This window comes from Numenius arquata, chromosome 2 (assembly GCF_964106895.1).
Source record: "Numenius arquata chromosome 2, bNumArq3.hap1.1, whole genome shotgun sequence".
NCBI lineage: Eukaryota > Metazoa > Chordata > Aves > Charadriiformes > Scolopacidae > Numenius > Numenius arquata.
In genome coordinates this window covers 66,721,571-66,742,706 of record NC_133577.1, presented here as the reverse complement: position 1 = coordinate 66,742,706, position 21,136 = coordinate 66,721,571, and the positions used below count along the sequence as shown (strand labels likewise).

The window sequence follows — 21,136 nt, the reverse complement described above, 5'->3', positions numbered from 1 at the left end:
GTAATTTTTTTAGGCATTTGATTAAAATAGCTGCTGATTCAAGAGAGATCTAACATCTAGATCAAGCAATACCGACTGTACAGGGGCTTAAATATGTATTTCCAGATGAATGCATAAGCCATACTGCTGTCCTGGGGAGTCTAACAATAGCATAGTTTGTTTTAGAAATGTAAAATGAAAGTTATCGCAGGGCTTACAGCTGACCAGGCTGCTAGCCTGCCTTCTCTCACCTGTGCTTGTGTGGTAACAATTCTGATACTGTGAAAATAGGTAGGATTTCAGGCAAATAGAGTTCAGTTATGTCATTATGAGCAGTGTTTAAAGTTAGACCTCAAGAAATAAATTGAGGGAACTGAACAATTTTGTTTTATGCAGTGTTGTTAGCATTACTACCTTCTTTGTACAAGAAAGCAGAAATCAACTCACTCTGTATTACTCAAGGCAAATAATTAAGCTTAAGTCTTGTCAGTGGACTTGGCGTAACTGAAAAATGGATATTTTTGTGCCTAGAGGCGGGAGCGCAAACAGAAGGTTGAACATGAAATTAAAAGAGTAGGTAACACGCAGCACTGGGTAACAATGGGATTAAGGTGTTCCAGCTTGATTCACCTTTACACTCAAGCTGAGTAGAATCTTGTGTTCACTGGTGGTGGTACAGGTACAAAACCTGGTTGCCTCACACTAAGTAGCTCTGAGCACAAGTAGGTGTTGTGCACCCAACTATGTCTAGTATTACTGTAACTGAAACTATCATATCATACCGGAGTAGTCTCAAGCACTTTAAAATGCCTTGGAATTTCTGGTGTCAGATTAATTTAAAGCTTAAATGCAAGATGCTTCCTAATGAGATGGGGTTCTTATTTTTGTGTGGGATGGAAAGATGAATGGCTTAAGTGGTGGACAAAACTTTGAGGCAGTAAGGAAAAAGGAGGGTCTTCAGACAGTTGGAAAAACTTGCAAACTGTCTAGGGCTCTTCATAGGAATATGCAGGTGTGCAAGTCGGCCAAATCAAACTGAATTGAACATTGGAATGTAAGGCTGCTTAAGATGGATTACTGAATTAAGTTAAACATACTTTTGAATTATTCAAACTCTGATTTGCATAGTAGACCATAGTGGAACATCAGCTGGCTATATTTTTGCTTAGTAGCTATTGACTAATCCTAGTATCAAAAAGAATATTGAATGAGTCAAAAATAGTGTATTGTCAACCCAACCAGTTTCCATAACCACTTTTTAAAAACTAAATGTCTTAATTTGACTTATGCATATAAAGAACAATTAAAATCATATTTAAAACTTTTTGGGTAATGAAACTTCTCTTGCCTTTGTTTATATGAATAAAGAAGAGGCAATGCAGTGCTATAGCTGGATCCATTTCACTCCCAGGAAGAACCTATAAATGACCTTGTGCAGGGACCTAGGCATGGTAGATAAAAGGCTTGTGTCACTGCTGCAGCTTTCTGGAGCTGAGCTTTTTTTACTCCCTGAAATAACTGTTAGAGCTCTGAGATGTCCTTTAATCAACTTTTAGGTTTTGAGATGTTAAAATATGCTTACTTAACTTAATGTACTATAGGCCCAGCTTCTTAGGTATTGTACCTTAAGGCAGCAGAGTGAGCTGATGTGCAAGCCTGTTAAACTGTTGCTCTATTTTAAATGTTTGTGCAACCTGTGGACCAGCAAATTTAGTTAGAGCTGAATGTGTAGCCTGCTGTGTGAAAGCAAAACAGTTTGGCCCTTGCTGTCATCCAGTGCCATTTAATTCATACCTGCTGTGAATGCTGCTCTGAGTAGAAAGCAAATGTTAATTGTATATCTACATGGCACAGCTGGCAATCACTGTTGTGATTACGGCTTAAGTATCACCATTCCAGATCATTTAGTATTCCACAGTAACAAACCTGAAGAGGAATTGAGGTCCTAGATCATAGGATGGGTTTTTACTAGTGTATGAGGTGGTTGAAATGTATGTTAGTGTTATGTGTAAGTAGACCTTTAATCTCTAAAAAAAATAAATCAAACTTTAGCAGGAGTACATAATATTTTGACTAGTACTAGCACTTTGACTAGTAAAATTTCAGAATGGTCAGTGTGCCTTTACATTGGTTTGTTTGCAATGGTTTAACAGGTCCTGAAAGAAATTCTAGGTTTTTCAATACCATTTGTAGTCAGTTTTTTGGATATCTGTCAAAAGAGTTTTTCCTGAATGTATAAGCAGTGTTTGAAATTAGGTTTCAGAAACACTGTTATGACAAATTAGACCCTAAACTTATCAGTGCTGTGTAAAACTATCATGAATATTGATTGAACCACTAGTGTTAAGTGATCTTAGCATGTGTAAGTCTGATGTGAGCTGGCCTAACAGGGGACTAAACTCACAATCTGCTACCAGCTTGTAATGACTTCTAGAAACATCATCTGACTGTAGGCTAGAAAGAAAACTTGGTTTAAAACCATCTTAAGGATGTCAAGTACCTGCTCTTTTTCAAAGCATCCCTTTTTAAAAGACATAAAACCTGACATACTTTAACTTTCTGATGCTTTTTTTGTGTATGCTCTGTATTGCACATGAATATTCTAGTTTTGAACACCTACATATCAGCAAAACAGTAAAATAATGAGGTTACTTCACTATAGCTGCTTCTGGCTGGTGTATTTTAATATATGCAGGAACTAGAAAATAACATCTACAGAACAGAGTCTCAATGATTCAATCCTGGCTTCAAGCCCTAATATCATGTATGTAACCCCATATGCTTGCTCTTCTAGTTGAAGTAAATGATGCCAACAGTGCATGGAGTATGAGCTGGGGAAGGAGGTGAAGACTAATAAATTTTAAAAGCATACAGAAGTTTGTATCATCATTACAGCCACAAGTGAAGTGCTGCAGTCTCCTTCCATGCTCTTGGGGCTGTTTTTTACTTGTTTGTGTTTCATGTACAAGTCTAACTTGCATAGCTAGTAGACAATCTTAATGGCTTCAGACACTGCCAGACCTGGCCTGGTTAGGTGACTTAAAGGTGAAAAGCTTGTTATCAAGTTTTTAAACATATAGAACCAAGTTTGGCTGTGTACTTGAGTATAAATTGTAGTGAGAGGGAAGAGGGTAATAGAAGCATTAATCAGTTTGACCCATAATGGATTTACCATGATGGCAAGTGTTTTAAGATTGTCTGCTTGTGAGTGAGGGCTCAAAGTGATGAACAGGAAGATTGTTTCCTAGTAAATTAATCTATAACTTGTGGAGATTTAACTTTATCCAACTGTATCTTTTGTCCTGCACTTAAATCCTTAATAGCTTTAGTTCCTGTTCATTTTTGGAAACTATATAGCAATATAAACTTGCATAGTCAATTGTTAAAAGTAGTGCTTGTGCATCAAAAATTCTAATTAGGATTGAGTCGTAAAGAAATGCATTCTTCCAGCTCTAGAATAAGGTAAAACTTCTTACAGCTCAACAAGTGGCTGTCATGTGGGACACAGATATTAAAAACTGAGTCCTCCAGAGTTAATGATATACTGCATGTTCATGGATTATACTTTGTGGAGCTCACTAAACCCTGCAAGCTTCTTCCTTGTGCATGCTGTTGGAATTTCTGTAAATGCTAGTGCTTAGGTTCAGATAACTGTTGAACAGGAAATGCAAGAATGTTTGGGCTTCTTGTCCTAAAACTGGACAAAGAACACGTCACCAATTTGTTTTGAATTTAGTGTGACAATTAAATGTCATGACACATACCCCCTCTGCCATATCATCTTCTAATGACTTCATATAAATATTCAACTATGTTGCTGTAGAGCATATTGAAGTAGTAACCTATTAGAATGAGAAATGTTTGTACTGTAGGAAAGTAAAGGCTTTCACGCGTTCCTCTGTCTCAAAATTTGGGCCAGTTGAAATAATGCAACTACTTAATGTCTTCAGATTTGTCTCCCTCTAGCTGTATAGACAAACATAAGAGCAGCAAAGCTTTAGAGAATCATTAAAAAACTATGGCTTTAAAATACTTATAAAAAGCCTACCTCTTCCCCAAGCTGCTTTCAAAAGACACATTAGACTATCTAGATGCTATAATGTTACTGTCACACTGTAAATAACAGGGCTTGTGCTATTTAAAGAGTTTACTATCATTTCTCTGGTACCTTAGACTTGCCTATACTCTAACTTTAAAAGAGGAAAATGTCTTAAGTGAGAACCAGTTCAAATGAACTGTTAAGGGACCATCTGAAACAATCAAGGAGCAATAAGGCCCTGCAGAATTCCTTATTTAGCTACAAAGTTAGGCTCCCATGTGGGAGCGCAGATGTATTCTGCATGCCACACTTGAAAAGTTTAATGTCATACTTTCTGCAGGAGCTGGTACATTGAGAGTATCTGCCTCATTAGTGGAAGCACTTTGGTCTAATCCTGAGTAACCTGCTTGCAATGTATCTCTCAGGTGCAGTTTCTTCAGAATGTCTGGAAATGCCATCCTAATAAAAGATCTATACTTACTGGCATTGGCTCTGCTGGGAGGAAATTACATTTTAAACCCTGAGTGATGCAGCTTTGATTTTTAAGTTTGTTCTGGCCTTCAGCTTAAATATGTGGGTTTCCTTAGGTGAAGGTGCCTAATTTTGGACTAAAAGCAGGCAACTTACTGTCTTCTGTAGAGTTGACTGTAAGAAACCAAATGAAATGAATTCTGTGGCTTAACTGGTTGTGGCACCAGTAAGCTGACTTTTTTTTAACAAAGTGAAATCTTGATTCGGGAAATACCAATAACAGCACAGAATTCCTTGGCCTGTGGTGTCTGAAACCTATAGGTTGCTCTGGAAGTATATTGGATAAGGCAGCTTGTCTTGCTTCCAGTATTAGATTTAACATCTTTTCTCCTTATTAGGTGCCTAAACCTGTACATCAGCCAGCTGCAGAATTCTGCTCTACTTCAACTCTTCCAAAAGATCCAGTATTGAGAAGGGAAAAACTTCAGGATCTGATGACTCAAATTCAAGGGACTTACAACTTCATGCAAGTATGTTTTTCTCTGCTGGTGTAGCACAAAGCTCCAGTTCCTACTGGGTTAGGGAAAACAGTGCTGACAATGCATGTTTGCAATGAATGAATGAATCTGGCTCTAATTAGCTAACAGCTACTTGTCGATTGAGAATGTTTCATTTGTACCTAGAGTTCAATTTTTTTTCTCTCAACTGATGTTTGTTTTTTTTTTTTTTCAAAAGGAATCCATTCTGGATTTTGATAAAGCTTCACCAAGTGCCATTGGTTCATCCCAACCACCTTCAGTTACTCCAGCAAGTAGTCCTGTAGGTAGGTAATACTGTATGTGTAAGTTGAATGTAAGATTTTGCAAACACTAACAAGGTTTGCTTGGGTTGTAGAGCAGTAGGCCTTGTGAAGACAGCTTGTCTAATTAAAGAATACCGATGTCTGATTTAAAAAAAGAAAAAAAGGCAGCTCAAGCCACTCACCTGGTTATTTGTTTCTGGAGGTGGCTTAATTTAGTGGATCTGCCTGGAAACAGAATGATTGTATAATAACTGACTGGCATGTGCACCCAAACCCAGCTGCAGAATTGACATGCTGTATCTGTGTAACAAATTCATCTAGATAGATATATAGAAAAGTATATAAACACATGAATGAGCTCAGCATAAAGAGCAGTTATCTAGCTACATTAGAAAATGCAAACTTTATACGATGGGCCATGTTAAGAAACTGAGTGGCTCTTGGGTGATAAAACACAATTACCTAGTTTATTAAATATTTAATTTTTTATCAGGAAAGTGAGTATCTATTGTGCTTGAAATATTTTTATCATTTAATACTTGTCCTCTTACAAAAGGATAAGTTTTCAATTGGGTGTAGTTTACTGATGCAACTTTAAGTATTTGCAGTGTGCACACTGAAAATAGTGTGCATCTTCATACACCAAATGTTTTCAAAAAGGAGAACTGCACACTGAAACTATATGTAGTGTTTGAATTTAAAAGTAAATGTTGCTTAACACATTCGTGTGGTTTTTTTTACAGCTTCAAAAGAACAGAAACTGCCAAGTCAGAGTGATTTTCTTCAACAGCCCCTTCAAGTAAGTTGAAGTTAGGACTGCCCTGAAGAAGCAGAGCTGTAGACAAGAAATGATTTAGAGGTTATTCACTAGAATAGACTTAGTATTTTGTTTTTCTTGTTGTCAGTAGTTTTGTAATAAAATTTATGTAACTTAGTAGCTTGCAAGTGTAAGATCACTCAAATGCTGACAAAATTGGCTGCTGGAAAACCAGCAACAAATGCTTGAAGTTCCTTGAAGTAAAACAGTATGTTGAGGACATGCTGAAATAGTTTGAATATTTAACCCACAGATTCAAGTCATAGCTAATAGTTGTGTGCAGGAGAACACGCTGCTTCTTTCCTAGATAGTGCATGTCTTCATCTTTTGAGATCCTTACCTATGCCAAAGATTCAGTGTCTCAAGCTTTGGCAGCCATGGTTAAGTGAACCTCAAATTCACTTACGATGCTTGCGTTGTCTTGCTACTTTAGCTTTTAAATAGGTTTCCTTGCCACTAGCAAGAATTCCTAAGAAACTTTGACTAACTGGTCAAAACACTTCAGCTTCTGCTTCATTCTGAGGTTTGCTTGGAAATGCCCAGAGCATGAGTTTCAGTGAAACCAAACATTTAAGATAATCTTTCAAAACCTTATCAGTTTTCTCTTTCTTGCAAGGCTGCTGCTTCATCCATGACACTGCATGGTTCAAATACTTCCCTAGCATCTGCTGATCAGACTCCTTCTGGCTCAGAAACTGAAGACTTGGTGACACCACAGGCATCACAGGTAATATACCCTGGGCTTCACTGGCATTCAGTGATCTGTGTGATAGCCAGCCCTAACAGAAAGCTGTGGTGGGGCCTCTCCTGAATAACTCTACTTGAACAACATATGGGGACAGAATACAAGTAACAGCAATAGTATACCCTGAATTCTGGAATACTTAAAGATGATTGGAAAAGTCTTCCTAATACTGCATGAAAGCAAGTGAACAATCTACACCTTGAAATGGGAAGGGTGTGGGATGAAGAACGCAGGCTAGGAATTGTAGTGCATATTCTTGTGGGAACATATGAGCAGCATAAATATTTGCTTTAGTTAGTGTAAAATACTTCTTCTAATGACAACATAGAGGATGTGTAAATTGGGATGGATATTGTCATGAAATAGAAGACATCTCAGTCTTCAGCGTACACAGAAGTCTTCTGTCATGCACTAACTGAAGAAATGCTGGGAAATCTGTCTTCCTGACTTTCAGCCAGGACCTCAAACTTCCCTTTCTTAATTGAAGATTTAACTGCACAGAAATACAACTAGAATTCTTATATTGTTTAGAGCTGAAAATAGTGTTTCTATCTATGTAGATCACTGTCTTAAAGATCTCTTGCTAAGTGTTGCTGTGTTCAGAAACACAGCTGGGTCTTTTCTTTTGGACTCTGTAATACAGCAGGTGTAGGTTGTAACAGAGAAACATTCATGCTTTTTAAATACGTTTTGCTGATGTATACATGCTATCAGTATACTGTGCATGTAGCATTTACTCTATTCCTTAATATACTACACAGTTGAATATAACACTCTTGACAGGGATATAGTCCTTCTGCCTCTTGAATCAGCAGTTTTGGTCTGGTTCTTGACACCTTCTCTCAGTGCTACAGTTTCATAAGACTTCTTGTGCTGCAAGGATTAAATGATTTTGCTGTTTAATATGCATCCAGAGGACTTGTGCTGTGCTCTAATGTTGAACATATTTAGTAGAAGCTTGTTCAGCCACAGGACAACCAGGGAATATGTTCCATGGTGACAGTGCACTCTTCTGGTATGCAAGTGCAGTTCTGTCTGATGCACCTGTGATAGTGTATGTGGTGAGAATGGGACTGGTAGCCTCTAGCCCTAGGCTCTGTATCGAAGTATAAGCAGCTCTTAAACTTAGCATTACAAGTGTGAGCTAACTGTAGCACATGCAGGTTTTGCAAAAGCAAACCGAAGTTTGGCTCGGAAGCCTTGTTCGACAGAGCTTACCAGAAGCTTAACATCAGACGTGTCTGTCCATGTGTGTCAGACTTCATTGTAAATAACTGCTTGAAGCAGTCTGCAGTTCTTAAAATTATCTGCCTTTGCAGGGCTAGTCGTACAACCTGTTGTGTAAGAAGGGTAATCTAAGTCTAAATATCTAAAGCTAATTACTTGAAGTTTTTGGTTAAGATGGCTACTTAGTATGTTTACTTTTGACTTAGTGTTTATCGTGGTCTCTCAAAATCCACTTGTTTCAACTTATGCGCTGGCATTTCATAGCTCTACTTCTGCAATACTTCTTGTAATAGCAGGCATGTGTATGGCTTCTTCTAGGCATCAACATCGCTTTCTCAAGAGACTGAGAAATATACTTCCCAGCCACTGTATCAGACAAGTTCACATATTTCTGAGCCACTGATACCTAAAAAGATTGAAATTGCCCAGGTGAGCTATCACAAATACAGGTAAGGTAAATATATCGGTCACTAAAATGTTTAGGGCCTCACATTCCTTTTGACTTCTGATTCCTATAAATATTGGTATTCTGAATCAATATTTCATTTTTCCATCTGCACAGATGAGACTTAATGCTGGTTAACGCTTTGTTTGGACCACTCAGCATTGCTTCTAATCTGAAACATAACTGATTAAGTTAGGAGGGAAAAAATCAACCCCCCTAAACATCCTGAGTTCCTCTGGAAAAGAGAAGTCACTTTTAATGTCAGCCATAGAATCATCTTCCAATAAATGGAACAGAAGGTGTTCTGTGTTTCCTTAGTGGAGGGGAAAAATTACCTAATGGCTCTTTATTGTGAAATTATTACAATGAGTGGTATGTATAGTAGCTCATAGGCACATTTCACTTAATCAGCAGAGACTGCAATAGAAGTACTGTTTGCTGAGAATGCACAGCAAGATTTTAAATTGTAAGCAAAAGCTATTTTGTAGCTCTACTATGTCCAAATGTCATCCTGTAGAAACTGCTGACTTCTGTCAGTCTAGGCTTTAGAACAAATTAACTGCTTCTGTTACTGCCTGAATAACTATCAAGTGACCTCTCATTACATTTGTTCTTCCCTCAGGCAACTATTCCCCTCCCAAGTGAGCCACAGTCACCATTGCCTACTTCAAGCACCTCCATGTCGCCAGTACCACCAGCGCAGACCTTTCAGTCTCCTCCAGCAAGTAGCAGTTCTGTCACAATAACAGCAGCTCCCTTTCAGGCTATGCAGACTGTAAGTATGCAACTTAAGGCCACATAAGAATAATTGACAATAATAGTAATAACTTTAGTCCTGATACTGAGGAACTGGCTCCCCTTGATTTAGTACAGAACTTGATAGATCACTTTGCTTTAATGTTAAAAACCTAGATTAGAACTCTGCTTCTCCAATGCCTTTAGAATTTAAAATGGATAATCTAAGAATAGACATCCTGGCCTTCCTCTGTATAGCCCCAAAATCTAATACTGGGATATTCTAGTAGCCACAAGGAACTAAGAGGGAGAAGTCAGACCTGAAATCAACAGGTTTATAGCAGTGCCCCAAGGTAAAGTTGATCTGTACTTAAACGGTTGTTATGCATAGATTTCAAATAATAAACTGCGGAGGAGAGATGGAATCCTGAAATATATAGCTCTTAGGACTAAAAGCTTTCTGAAGCTTGAACCCATCTTGCTGCTTTTTAAACTGTTTGCTTTAGTTTAGGGTAAAACTCAGTCCACTGGAATCATGGAAAATATGTCCTTGATAAAGACTGGTGTAGCTCATTATCCTATCTTGTTAGCAAGCAGTTGATACAGATGTCTAGGGAATAGTCCACACAGACTGAGTGATATTTCTTGCTAATAGGTACTATTTTTTCAGGCCATACGTCATTAGTAATGTTCTTTAACATTGCTAACATTGCAAAGCACATTACTACAGTAGCAAGCTTAGAGGGACTTGGAGGAAGGATCTCCGTTTAGCTGCTAATGTTTCCTTCCCTGTACTTGAGCTTATCTACTCCTCTGATACCTTCTTCAGAAGATGCTAGAAACCTTCATTTAATGTTCTCATTCAAAAGCAAGCTTAGAAAGAGGTCATTGAGGTTCTCCAAAGGCATTCTCTAATTTAACAAATGTACCAATGCAGTTCCACAACTTGCTGGACAGTCTGTATCTTGTGGCATTGAGGCATATGTAGTAGGATTTGGTCAAAGAAGGTAGCTAATAGACTCTTAAAGGACAGGAATTAGTGACTAAAATTTCTGACATCCTGGTGTGGTTTGTAGTAAATCACTACCATGACTTTCTACTTGGTTTTCTGTATTTGTAGAAGAGGTTCAAGTAACACCTTCCTCAGAGGTACAGCATTTTGATATGCATTATTAATAAGGCAAGTGGTGGTAGGGAGTCAGTTCTTTCTAAGCCAGGTCTATTTAAATTAAGTGGCTAGGTAGCGATTTTTCATGGAAGTGGAGAAATAACAGCATGCTATGATCAGGAAACCCAGAATCTTCCTGGGGATCCAGGATTCCTATTGCCAGATAAGCAATCTGTCATGATATAAATACTGAGTCTTGGTCTCAGTCATCCTGATTGTATCTGAACCTAGTGTCTGTGTACAGAGTGCTTTTGATCAAAATGGTATCACTGAAAGTTTGCTTGAACTAATGCTCTGTATTCAGAGATGTTAAATGTTCAAGATTAGTCTTGGGATTTTTGGGTCAAACTAGCAAACATCTGTCACTAACTTGCTAGGCTGTTAATTCTGTGGCAGTCTTTAACTTTGCAGTGCAGGATTTTCTTCCCTACATTGCTTAGATTCTCATTACAGCCAGGAAGGCAGCCATTGGATTTCAGTAGGTAGCCAGGAGTCAGATGGTTTCTTGCCAAATAGTGATAGTACAGTGACAGTAATGGAAGCCTCTGACTATATGTCCTCAGATGTCTGAAAACCCTATTGCCATTGTGTGTATAGAAGCTTAAAGGCAGATCCTACCTGTAGCCAAAGTAGCTTTTAGAAATCTACCTGTAACCCTCACTGGTAGGAAAAAGTTGACCATTTGCTACAAATAGTTCAGGTGGTGGGTGTTGACAGCTGCACAGCTTCTTCAAATTTCTTTCAGAAAGAGAATTGCTTTGGATCACTTTGATCACTTCATCTTGTAAATCAGAACCAGATTTTGTTATTATAATGGTTCAAGCTTTATACTCAATACTTCAGTAGCATGAGGGGTTTCTGTGCTGGCTCCCTGTTAGAGGAAATACTTGGCTTCTTAACCTGGGAAAAAGTGTTAATTTCCCACTATATAATTATAGAGGCTTCTGCAAACAAAAAGAACTGTTAAGTTGTGAAGCTGTTCCTTGCATCTAGCTGTAGTTAGTCTTGCCCCGGTCTGTCTTAAGACAGTTTAGTCTTAGAAAATGGTTAGATATGCCTCTAGACTGATATCAGTACTGCTGACAGCTCTTTATATGAAATTGAGATCCTTTTACTCAAAATAGACTACTTTTCTATTTGATCTCAATGCTGGTTGTCACTTGACAGCATCAGTTCTGGTAATTTTGGGTTATTTGCTATAAAGCAATACAGTCACTGGAGTGACTGAACTCTGGTTGATTAGACTTAACTAACAGTAGTATCTGTGCACCACCCTACTGCCCAGGCTGTAACATTAAAATTTGAATTACAGGCCTCTGTTACTTAATTTACATGTTTACTCTGAGGGAACTTTAAAACAAGAATAGGAAAGTTGAGGGTCAATTTATCAAAAGGGGTGAAGGCTGTCTGATATGTTATTTATCTGAGTGGACAGTAGAGTTGCATCAAGTTCCAAGATGTTTATAAAGCTCCAAATTCTTCCCAAATGTGAATATCTCATCTCAGTATAGGCTGTCCCAGCTTCAGGTCAAAAGCTGTAGGACAGGTAGTCAATGAGTCAATCCAACAGTTGACTTCCCGTAGAAGCAAAATAGCTTCCTGCAAGATAGCTGTTCTTTTGATCAATCAAGCTATATTTCTTGGGTAGTAGCTACATAAATGAGTAAGTTGTAGAAGCATACTGAGAAGGAAAAGGTTGGGTTAAAATACAATGTTCTTGATTCTATGAAACAGTTGGTGTTCTAGAAACTGATCTAGGTGTATGGATTTAAACCATAGCATAGCAGGGTGGTGGCATTAGGCAGAGACTGTAGCTGGTAGTGTTAAGTGCTTGTCTTGAAATATGTTGTAGGTATTTAAAGTGAATGCACCACTGCCCCCGCGTAAAGACCAGGAAATTAAAGAGGATTCTTCATATTCGGCAGGATATAACCAGAGTTTCTCTACAGCAAGTACACAGACACCTCCTCAATGCCAGTTGCAATCTTCTCATGTTGCAGAACAAACCTCTCTTTCACAAGAATCTCTATCTTCAGGTGAGAACTGTGCTTCTCTCTATTTCAAGTGGACTTTAAAGTTCTTCAGGTTATAATATTTTACTTCATTGACATGTCCTGTGAGTATATGCAGGTTCTTCTAACTCAGTGAAGTTCTGAACCAGTGTTATGTAGCACCTGTTCACATCAGGGTTACATCAACTCTAATCTAGTTGATGGTACGGTATGTAAACTTAATTTCAAAACTGCTAGCAGAATGGAAGGCTGCTTGAAACTAGTTTCTATACTAGTTGTGTGGACAGTGTCACCTACAGGCCTGAAAGATAACTTCCTCCTACTGGGAAACTAATTATGTGGTGATACTTCTCAGTCAAACAAGTGTTTGCTTGGAATTGAAGCGGTGATGAAATACTTCATTTTGAACCATTAATTTGGTTCCTGGTAATTTGGTCTCTGGTAATAGACACTACTGTTGCCTGTAGTGCTGGGAGCTGCAGAATACTAAATAAGAGAGTTGGGACAAGCTTTTTGTGTTGAGGTGAATTACCCAAAGTGGCAAGTGTGTTGTGCTACTGGTACAAGACTGAAATGTGTCATCGGAGAGCTGTGTGGGATTTAGCACTTTCTTATTTTAAGAATGGGCTAGTATCTTTCCTTTGAACTTATAGCTCATAATATAATTATTGTGGAACACAGGGCTGATCTTGACTGTACTAGTACTTGCCAAAATTTTCACATGTAGATTATACCTTACTATATTAGAGATAAGTATTCTAGATGTTACTGACAGGTCAGGTCTGCCACTCCAGCTGAATCTTGTGATGTTAAAGTTCTAGCTTTCTATAACAGAGATCCATGCTGTTCCTAATTAGGCCCTAAATTTGTCACATTTATTACCTAGGAAGGCTAGTTTCCTAACTAGGCGGCCTCAAATTAGAAGTTACTGTCATTTAGCATGGTACTGAGAATCAGCTGAGCTGCAGGAATCGCTCATGCATGTGCTGTTCGCATGAAGCAGGTACAAGGCGATGACAGCCTACTCTGCGGCAAAAGATAATCCTCCCTTTATTTCTGTTTATGTAGCTCTGGCTTCTTACCAAGGCTGACTTTATTAGCTGGTTGAGTCTGGTGTCTGACCTGAAGAATACTAAACTTTTGATCAGTGGGGTCTTGAGCTACTTACTCAATACAAAACTGACCTGCTTGACATTCAGATACTGTACTAGGTGAACTTATATGGCTGACACTAAGAATTTGAAATGAGACTAGCCCTTAAATTTGCCTGAAACAGGTTCCAGGATGAAAGGAAGCTGACAGCTGGGAATCTGGATTTATAAGACTATACCTAAGTGACTCAAGGTCACTTAAAATTACTGTTTTTCTGCCAGAGGACTCTCCATAGGAATTACAGTAGAAATAGACTGATACTGTGTGAAGTCAGTGAGACACACAAAGATTGAGCTCTAAAGTACAATGTTAAGTATAGCAGTGAGGAAAGCATGTCTAGCTTGAGTGCTCCTTCTCATCACTGAGACTACAGGTGATCAGCCTTATATACAGTTTTTTGATGGAACATCATAATTTTTTGATTAGTCTTGTGCAGTGGCTCTGCGCAGACTTCAGAAGGGGGTTTAGACTGTCACTCTGGAGCAGTTTTAAGCTTTGGATTGATATAAAGCATGATCATGTGGAAACACATTCATTCTTGCAAGGTCTGTATTTAAAACTAGCCATTCACCACGCTGTGAGTGAAAAGTATTCTCAAATACCTGTTGCTTGGGGTTGAACTGCCTACTAAAATGTGGTAGCAATGTCTGAAGAGATTGAACCCAAATATCTCTTTCCACAGTTGTCTTATTGCTATCTAGGTAAGATTGAGTTTGTCTCATCCTTTTTAAGGATGTCAACACTGATGTCTTCCTAGTAGAACAGTGGTGGTTCTTAGTGAAAATTCTTAATCAGGTGTTACTTGATTTTATTATAACTTGGTGTTGTGGTTTTACCCCAGCTGGCAACAAGGACCATGCAGCTGTGTACACTCATCCTCTTCCCCAGTAGGGCAAGGAGAAAAGGGAGGGAAAAACCTCATGGGTTGAGATAAAGACAGTCTAATAGTGCAGTAAGGGAAGAGAATGCAATTGTTCTCACCACCTGATGATTGATTGCAGATCCCTGCCCCTGACTAACTGCCACTTATATACTAAGCATGATGTCTGTGGCATGGAATATTCCTTTGGCCAGCTTATCCTGTCTACACTCCCTGTTAGCTTCTAAGGGAAGCTGAAAATGACCAATATAAACATTACTTAGCAACAACTAAAACAATGTGTTATAGACACTCTTCTCATGCTAAATCCAAAGCACAGCAGCTACTAGGAAGAAAATTAACTCTATCCCAGCTGAAACTAGGACACTTGGTTATTTTCTTGATGCTGCTAGTAAGCTTGTTCTGACCTAGACAACTGAATCTCGTTGAATGTGTTAGAAGCTTGCACTGACAGTCTGGGTTGTCTATGGTATACTTTAACAAGCATTAAACTCTACGGAACAAAGGAGAGGATCCTCACTTAGTTGGAGTAATGAAGTGGCACAAAAAGAGGACATTCAGAGCAGCTTAATCAGTCTACGATCTTCTTAATGCTGCTTTTGCTTCTAGGTGTGGTAACTTATTATAGTTATAAAAGCCTTGAATTCACCTTTGCCTTCTGTTTTAAGCAGTGAATTATCAACCGGATGGAGCTGTTCCTGTTAGCAATGGTAGCCTTGCCTTCTATCCAGCACAGACTAATGTTATTCCCAGACCCCCTCAGCCTTACCTTAACAGTCGTGGGTCTGTCAGAGGATCTGCTAGAGGCGGAAGGTCACTGGCTAATTCATACCGTTCCCCTGGTGGGTACAAAGGTATGTATGTGTTTATTACCACCTTAAAAAATAATAAAAAAAATCTAATGTAGTAATGCTAGAACATGATTTAACACAAAGTGGTATTAAATTTAGGTTCTATATGTGAAACTTCTTAAAACAAGAGCTTTTAAAGAACAAAGTGCAGAAAATGGGGTCGTCTTTTGCAGAATTTAAGCAAGTTCATTCTGAATTATTTGTAGTCCCTGTACTTTGGGTGTTAAGTGAACTGGCAGCAAAGCAATTTCATAGCCTTTTGAATTATGAAAGTAGAAACTTTCACTAATAGGTTATTAAATTACTTAATTGTATAGCAAACAGAAGTCTATTTTTTTTACCCTTCTGAACTTTTTATCCCCTTTTTCCTTTCTCTTGGCATGTCTTGCTAACATTCTGGGCAGGTATTTTCTCTGCAGATGTCACTTGTGGTATTTTCCCAAAACAAGATACTCTCTGCTTAACACTGCTGGCTTTAATATTACAAGCAGAAACTGGAATGTGGGGAGAGGCTCCCAGTAGTGGAGAGCCCTTCTGGATTAATAACTGAGGGGTTTTAAGAGAGATTGTTCTCTTCAAGTTGCTATTCTGTTGCTAGCTGAAGTACTGTGCAAAGTATCAGCTGACTCTTGGCAGATACTAATTTAAGGCTGTTGATAACTGGCCTGTTCAGCTTTGAAGGGGAAGGGCACTTAGTCTGTGATAAAAGTTGTTTCAGTTACTGGACTGAGACTGCTCAGTACCTTGTAGGAACATGTACCAGAAAATAAGCTGTGTAGTTCTAACTTAACAGCAGTTAAGGATGTGGTTAGTGTAATAGCTAAAGATGCTAAATATTATAGTACTCAGATGTACGACAGGCATAGCGAAGCATCTGTAATAGCAAAAGAAAGCATTTATCAATTCTGCTAAATCCTAGTCTCTGGCTCTAGCAAGTTTTTTCAGCTGTTCTGTGAAGTCCTGTTAATATCAAACAGGTCTGATGTTAATGCTTCTAAACATGTAATTTTGTTACATACATTGGGTAGTTCAGAGTAGCTAATGAAATGCATTCTTTATAGGACTAGTGAGATCCTGAAATAAAGTGTAATTCCTAATGTAATACACATGATAATTGTCAAAAGGGAGCTATAGTTGTGTTCTGGACTTGGACTTGTAAACAAAACCATGATGAATAATATCGAATAATCAACTTCATTTGAGCAGGTTTTGATGCTTACAGAGGCTCACCTTCAATAGCTAATGGCAACTATGGCCAGCTGCAGTTCCCTGGTAGAGATTATGCTGGAATGCCATATTCTCAGAGGGTAAGCGTTGACTTTGTTTCCAGTAGCTTTCTTGAGCACTGTACAGGAGAAGTCTTCTGACACTGTAGCTTTTCGTTGTCCTAACAGCTGCACTATTCTTTACAAGCCAGAGTTTAGTTTTGTTTCCTAGATGAAACCCTTTTTTTGGAACAGTAGACAGCAGTTGAAATAGGAAGTCAGTTCAGAAAGAACATCTCTGTATGACAGGTTGATTTTAGTCTGAAGGGAATCTCCAAAATGCAAACAGATGGCAAAGAAGATGTGGCATGAGTCCATTTTACTATGAATCTTAAAGCTAGTCCTTAATACCTCTATAGTGTAAAATAATGAATTTTTAAATGGATTACTCAGAATGTAGTTAAGCAAAAAAAACCCAACTCAAAAAAACAATGTGTAAGAAAGCAAAGGTTCCTGGTGGAAGGAGGATCTTCAGCTTTGAAATGTAATATATATATTCTCTGCAGACTTAAAGACTTCTGACAGACCTGAGATTTAAGGGAATGCTCAATGAACAGAATGTATAATTTCAAAGTTATCTTGCTATAACTGGCATTTAAATAGCACTCTAATTTCATACGAGCAATTTTAAAAGTAAATCTTTCCATAAATAAGGCTGTTTACTTACATCTTAATTCTGAACTCTGTCATTGTCTAGTCTACAGACTGAATTAATTGTGCAACTGTGAAAATAACTTGATTTGGTAGTCTGGGTTTGTTTTCAGATTTGTTTATAGCAATCTCAAAATTGTAGAATAATTTGGGATGGAAGGGACCTTTAGAGGTCATCTAGTCCAACCTCCCTTGCAGTGAGTACGGACATCTTCAACTAGATCAGGTTGCTCAGAGCCCTGTTGAACCTTGCTAATGCTTCTGTTCTTTTTAGGATGTTAATTACCAGCAGTGCTATAAACGAGGTGGGATAACTAGTGGTCCTCGAGCAAATTCAAGAGGTAAGGCTAACATCAGGTTCCCAGCAGTACCTGTGTGTGCTTCGGTGTAGTGATGCTGAAGTGCAACATCATTGTGATAGTGAGGAAAAAGTGTACTATCACTGGTCAAACAGATCAAGCTTGGTATAAATTAACTAAGATAAATGAAATCTTAAGTACTGTTCTTAGACAGTCAGCATTGCATAGCAGCAGATTTAATTTCACCCCTCAATTTGGTGTCTTCACATGTGAAAGTTCTGACACAATATACCTTACCGAACTTTCTTCACAAGTGAACTGACCATGAGATACAGGGTGGTTCCCATGTTGCATTTGGCTTCATCCCTTAATTATATGGTGTCACCTGATTCTGGGTGAGCAATCAAATCCCAGAGACTTTGTAAGATAACTTTTTCTGTGAAAAATAGTTTGTTTGGGAATACAGGTTTACTCTGTACTTCTCTGCTGGAGTACAAAAACCTAAAGAAATATGTAAGACTAGCTGTTCCAATCCAAGCATTAATAGCATGTATTTTGAAAAGTTGTAAACAAGGTGATTTAATCCTAGCTGGACTTGCAGTGCTATAGGTGAAAAGCGAAGTGAATAGTAACTATAGATCACTACTTTGAATGACAAAGGGAAATCATGGCATATCATGGAAACCGATTTAGGATAAAGCAGGCCATCTCAGTCAGGGATGACTCACAGAATGTACTTCAGAAGAGAATTAAAAGAAATATGAGATATCAGTAGCAACTTAGTTTTATTTGATATCTTGTTCCTTTGTAGTGGGAACAACAGTGGCTTGAAACTTGAGGGTGACTGCTTTAAATTTCTTAGATCTATTAATGTTTTCATTCGAAACCCTTTTAACTCAGATATTTGAAAAGATAACAGCTTCATTTTGGGGAGTGGAGTGCAGAAAGCTTAAGAGCAATTCTAGTTAGTCAAACTTAAAATATTCTAGCAACATAAGTTGATATGACCTACTAAGAATGCAGCTTTAGAAGAATGGTATTAAGGTAACTTGAAGTGCAAATTCAGGTCTTGAAGGTGACTAAATGAATACTTGGCTCTTGGTAATCCTGCCAATTTTTGCAGAAATTATAATTTATCTCCATCCAGAAGCTAGCATATGCTTTTTTTAATGGTAATATATGTATGTAGCAAATAAAGTTAAAAACTGTTCAAAGTTAGTGCCCTCTCCTACTTAAAAGTATGAAGTCATTGTTCACAGTTAAATTATGGTCCATCCTGCTGAATGCTGCAAGTGTAATGAGTGTAATCCAGTTTCAAAGTTCTGTTCTCACTGGGGTCCTCTGACAACTTCCTGTAGCTGAAAGACAGATCTGTTGCAAAGCCAATACAATTCCTGCTTAAAATTATGCCCACAGGTTTAAGGGTTTCCTTCTGTTATAATACTTATTTATCATTGCTAATGATCTTTAACAGCAGGGTGGAGTGATTCCTCTCAGGTGAGCAGCCCAGAACGAGACAATGAAACCTTTAACAGTGGGGACTCTGGACAGGGAGACTCCCGCAGCATCACCCCTGTTGATATGCCAGTGACAAGCCAAGCTGCCACCATACTACCAGTGCACGTCTACCCCCTCCCGCAGCAGATGAGAGTTGCCTTCTCTGCTGCTAGAACATCTAACTTGGCCCCTGGAACTCTAGACCAGCCAATTGTGTTTGATCTGTTGCTGAACAACCTTGGAGAAACTTTTGATATCCAGCTTGGTAGGTTCAACTGTCCAGTGAATGGTACATATGTCTTCATCTTCCACATGCTGAAACTGGCTGTAAATGTCCCCCTGTATGTGAATCTTATGAAGAATGAAGAGGTCCTAGTGTCAGCATATGCAAACGATGGGGCTCCTGATCATGAAACAGCTAGTAATCATGCAGTCCTGCAGCTGTTCCAGGGAGATCAGATCTGGTTGCGTCTGCATCGGGGAGCCATCTATGGAAGCAGCTGGAAATACTCCACCTTTTCGGGATACCTCCTTTATCAGGACTAAAATCCAGTGTGATGTTTACAAAAGAGCTGCTCCAAACACCTTGGTGGAGGGGGGTGGGACTAGCTTTGCACTTACTACTGACTTTATAGAAGATATGTGGTTCCATTATTGGGGGAAATGATGGTCCTGTTGTGCAAGGTGAAATCATGGAGTTGGGGTACTGAATCAGCACTAATTTGGCACTTTATCAGTTGTGATGTAGCCTTGCTAATAAAGCTGTGAATGTATATTGTTTGCACTTACCCTAAACTGTGTTAATGTCCAGCTTACTACACTATTGATTGCCTCAAGTATGGGCTATTCACAATGCCTTGTTGTGCCTCAATAAAACAAGTTAATATGCATTTTAGTATTAATCTTGCCAGTAGTCTTTATTTTTAGAATATATCAAACTGAGGTTTATTGCTGATGTGGGGTGTACATGCATGTTATTACATAGAACTGGTCTTTGAACTTCAATAATCCAGGGTAAATTGTATAGTTTAAATGGGATGACTTGTTTAGTTGTTTGATGCCATTCTCAGGAGCGTTCCCTTGATCAGAATCAATTCAAGATTAGCAGCTAGTTACATACCTGCTCTTTAACTGAAAGGTCAAGAAATCAGAAGTGAAATGCTGAATACTTGATTAGGACTACTTATTTTAATGTATATCCCATCAAAAATCACTGTTGCTGAAGGAGTGATGCACTTATATCAAACTTTGTTAAATGTCTTATATGTGGTTTAATGAGGCTTGATGACAAGGTACGCTTGGTTATTTACTGCAGAGAGCAGTCAGACAAAACTGTCAGGGATACCCTCCTGTTGAGTAATAAGGTTCAGAGAGGACCTCCTTGCTTTCCAAACTCCTCAGAGGAGTCTAGGTGCAGCAGGAGAGCTCAAAGGGCTCTTGGGCTGTTCACTATTTATGGGGGTAAGATGATTGACTTATAGTCATATTTGCATACTGAGCTCAGATGTTAGTTTCTTCCAAATTTGGCTTGAGTAGTGTTACTGTGGTTAGGTGGGCGCAATGGTCAAGTTAGCCCTTGGTTATTGTGTTACTTGCCTTTCTCCAAATCCACTTTGAGCCAGATGCAGCCATCACAACCGCAAGCACCCATTAGGACTTCTGCTGGTGATTATTGCTTGAACAGGGTTATGGGAGATAAAGGTCAGGTTGGTGGTGGAAGCACACCATTACAGTCACATCGACTTTCCTTCAGTAGTGATGTACTTAGTTGAAATTCTTGAACCTCAAACCAGTCACTGGAGGGCTTGCCGACGCTGTTTGTCATGCAGATCTCATTCAGCTGTAATACATTTTGAAGTTAAAGCTGACCCTTGTGAAGTGCAGACATGTCTGGCTGCCCTCCCCTGCGAGACTGGAACTGGCTTGTAATGCGAGTTCTCTCTTCCTCTCAGAGAATCGCTGAGGAACTTGGTATTTGTAGTTGAAGCCTGGTGCTTGCAGTTTAAATCAAACCTGAATACAAATGCTTGGAAGCATTTATGAAGAAGCATTTAAGAAATTCTTTCCTTGCAGCTAAAGGGCTGTGACCAGTCTTCAGCAA

General features: G+C 38.7%; 1 protein-coding gene across 1 annotated transcript in view; it reads left to right on the top strand.

Annotated features, from left to right (window-relative positions):
• The window catches only part of CAPRIN2 (caprin family member 2), a 35,033-nt gene extending 15,104 nt beyond the window's left edge, over positions 1–19,929 (top strand). The window contains exons 9-18 of the mRNA XM_074167463.1: positions 4,888–5,019; positions 5,225–5,312; positions 6,035–6,090; positions 6,725–6,835; positions 9,172–9,300; positions 12,281–12,464; positions 15,141–15,326; positions 16,530–16,630; positions 17,514–17,580; positions 19,013–19,929. Of these exons, the coding sequence (XP_074023564.1) occupies positions 4,888–5,019; positions 5,225–5,312; positions 6,035–6,090; positions 6,725–6,835; positions 9,172–9,300; positions 12,281–12,464; positions 15,141–15,326; positions 16,530–16,630; positions 17,514–17,580; positions 19,013–19,581 (1,623 nt within the window). The 3' untranslated portion in view covers positions 19,582–19,929. The remainder of the gene's footprint in view (positions 1–4,887; positions 5,020–5,224; positions 5,313–6,034; positions 6,091–6,724; positions 6,836–9,171; positions 9,301–12,280; positions 12,465–15,140; positions 15,327–16,529; positions 16,631–17,513; positions 17,581–19,012) is intronic.
• The last annotated feature ends 1,207 nt before the right edge of the window (positions 19,930–21,136 follow it).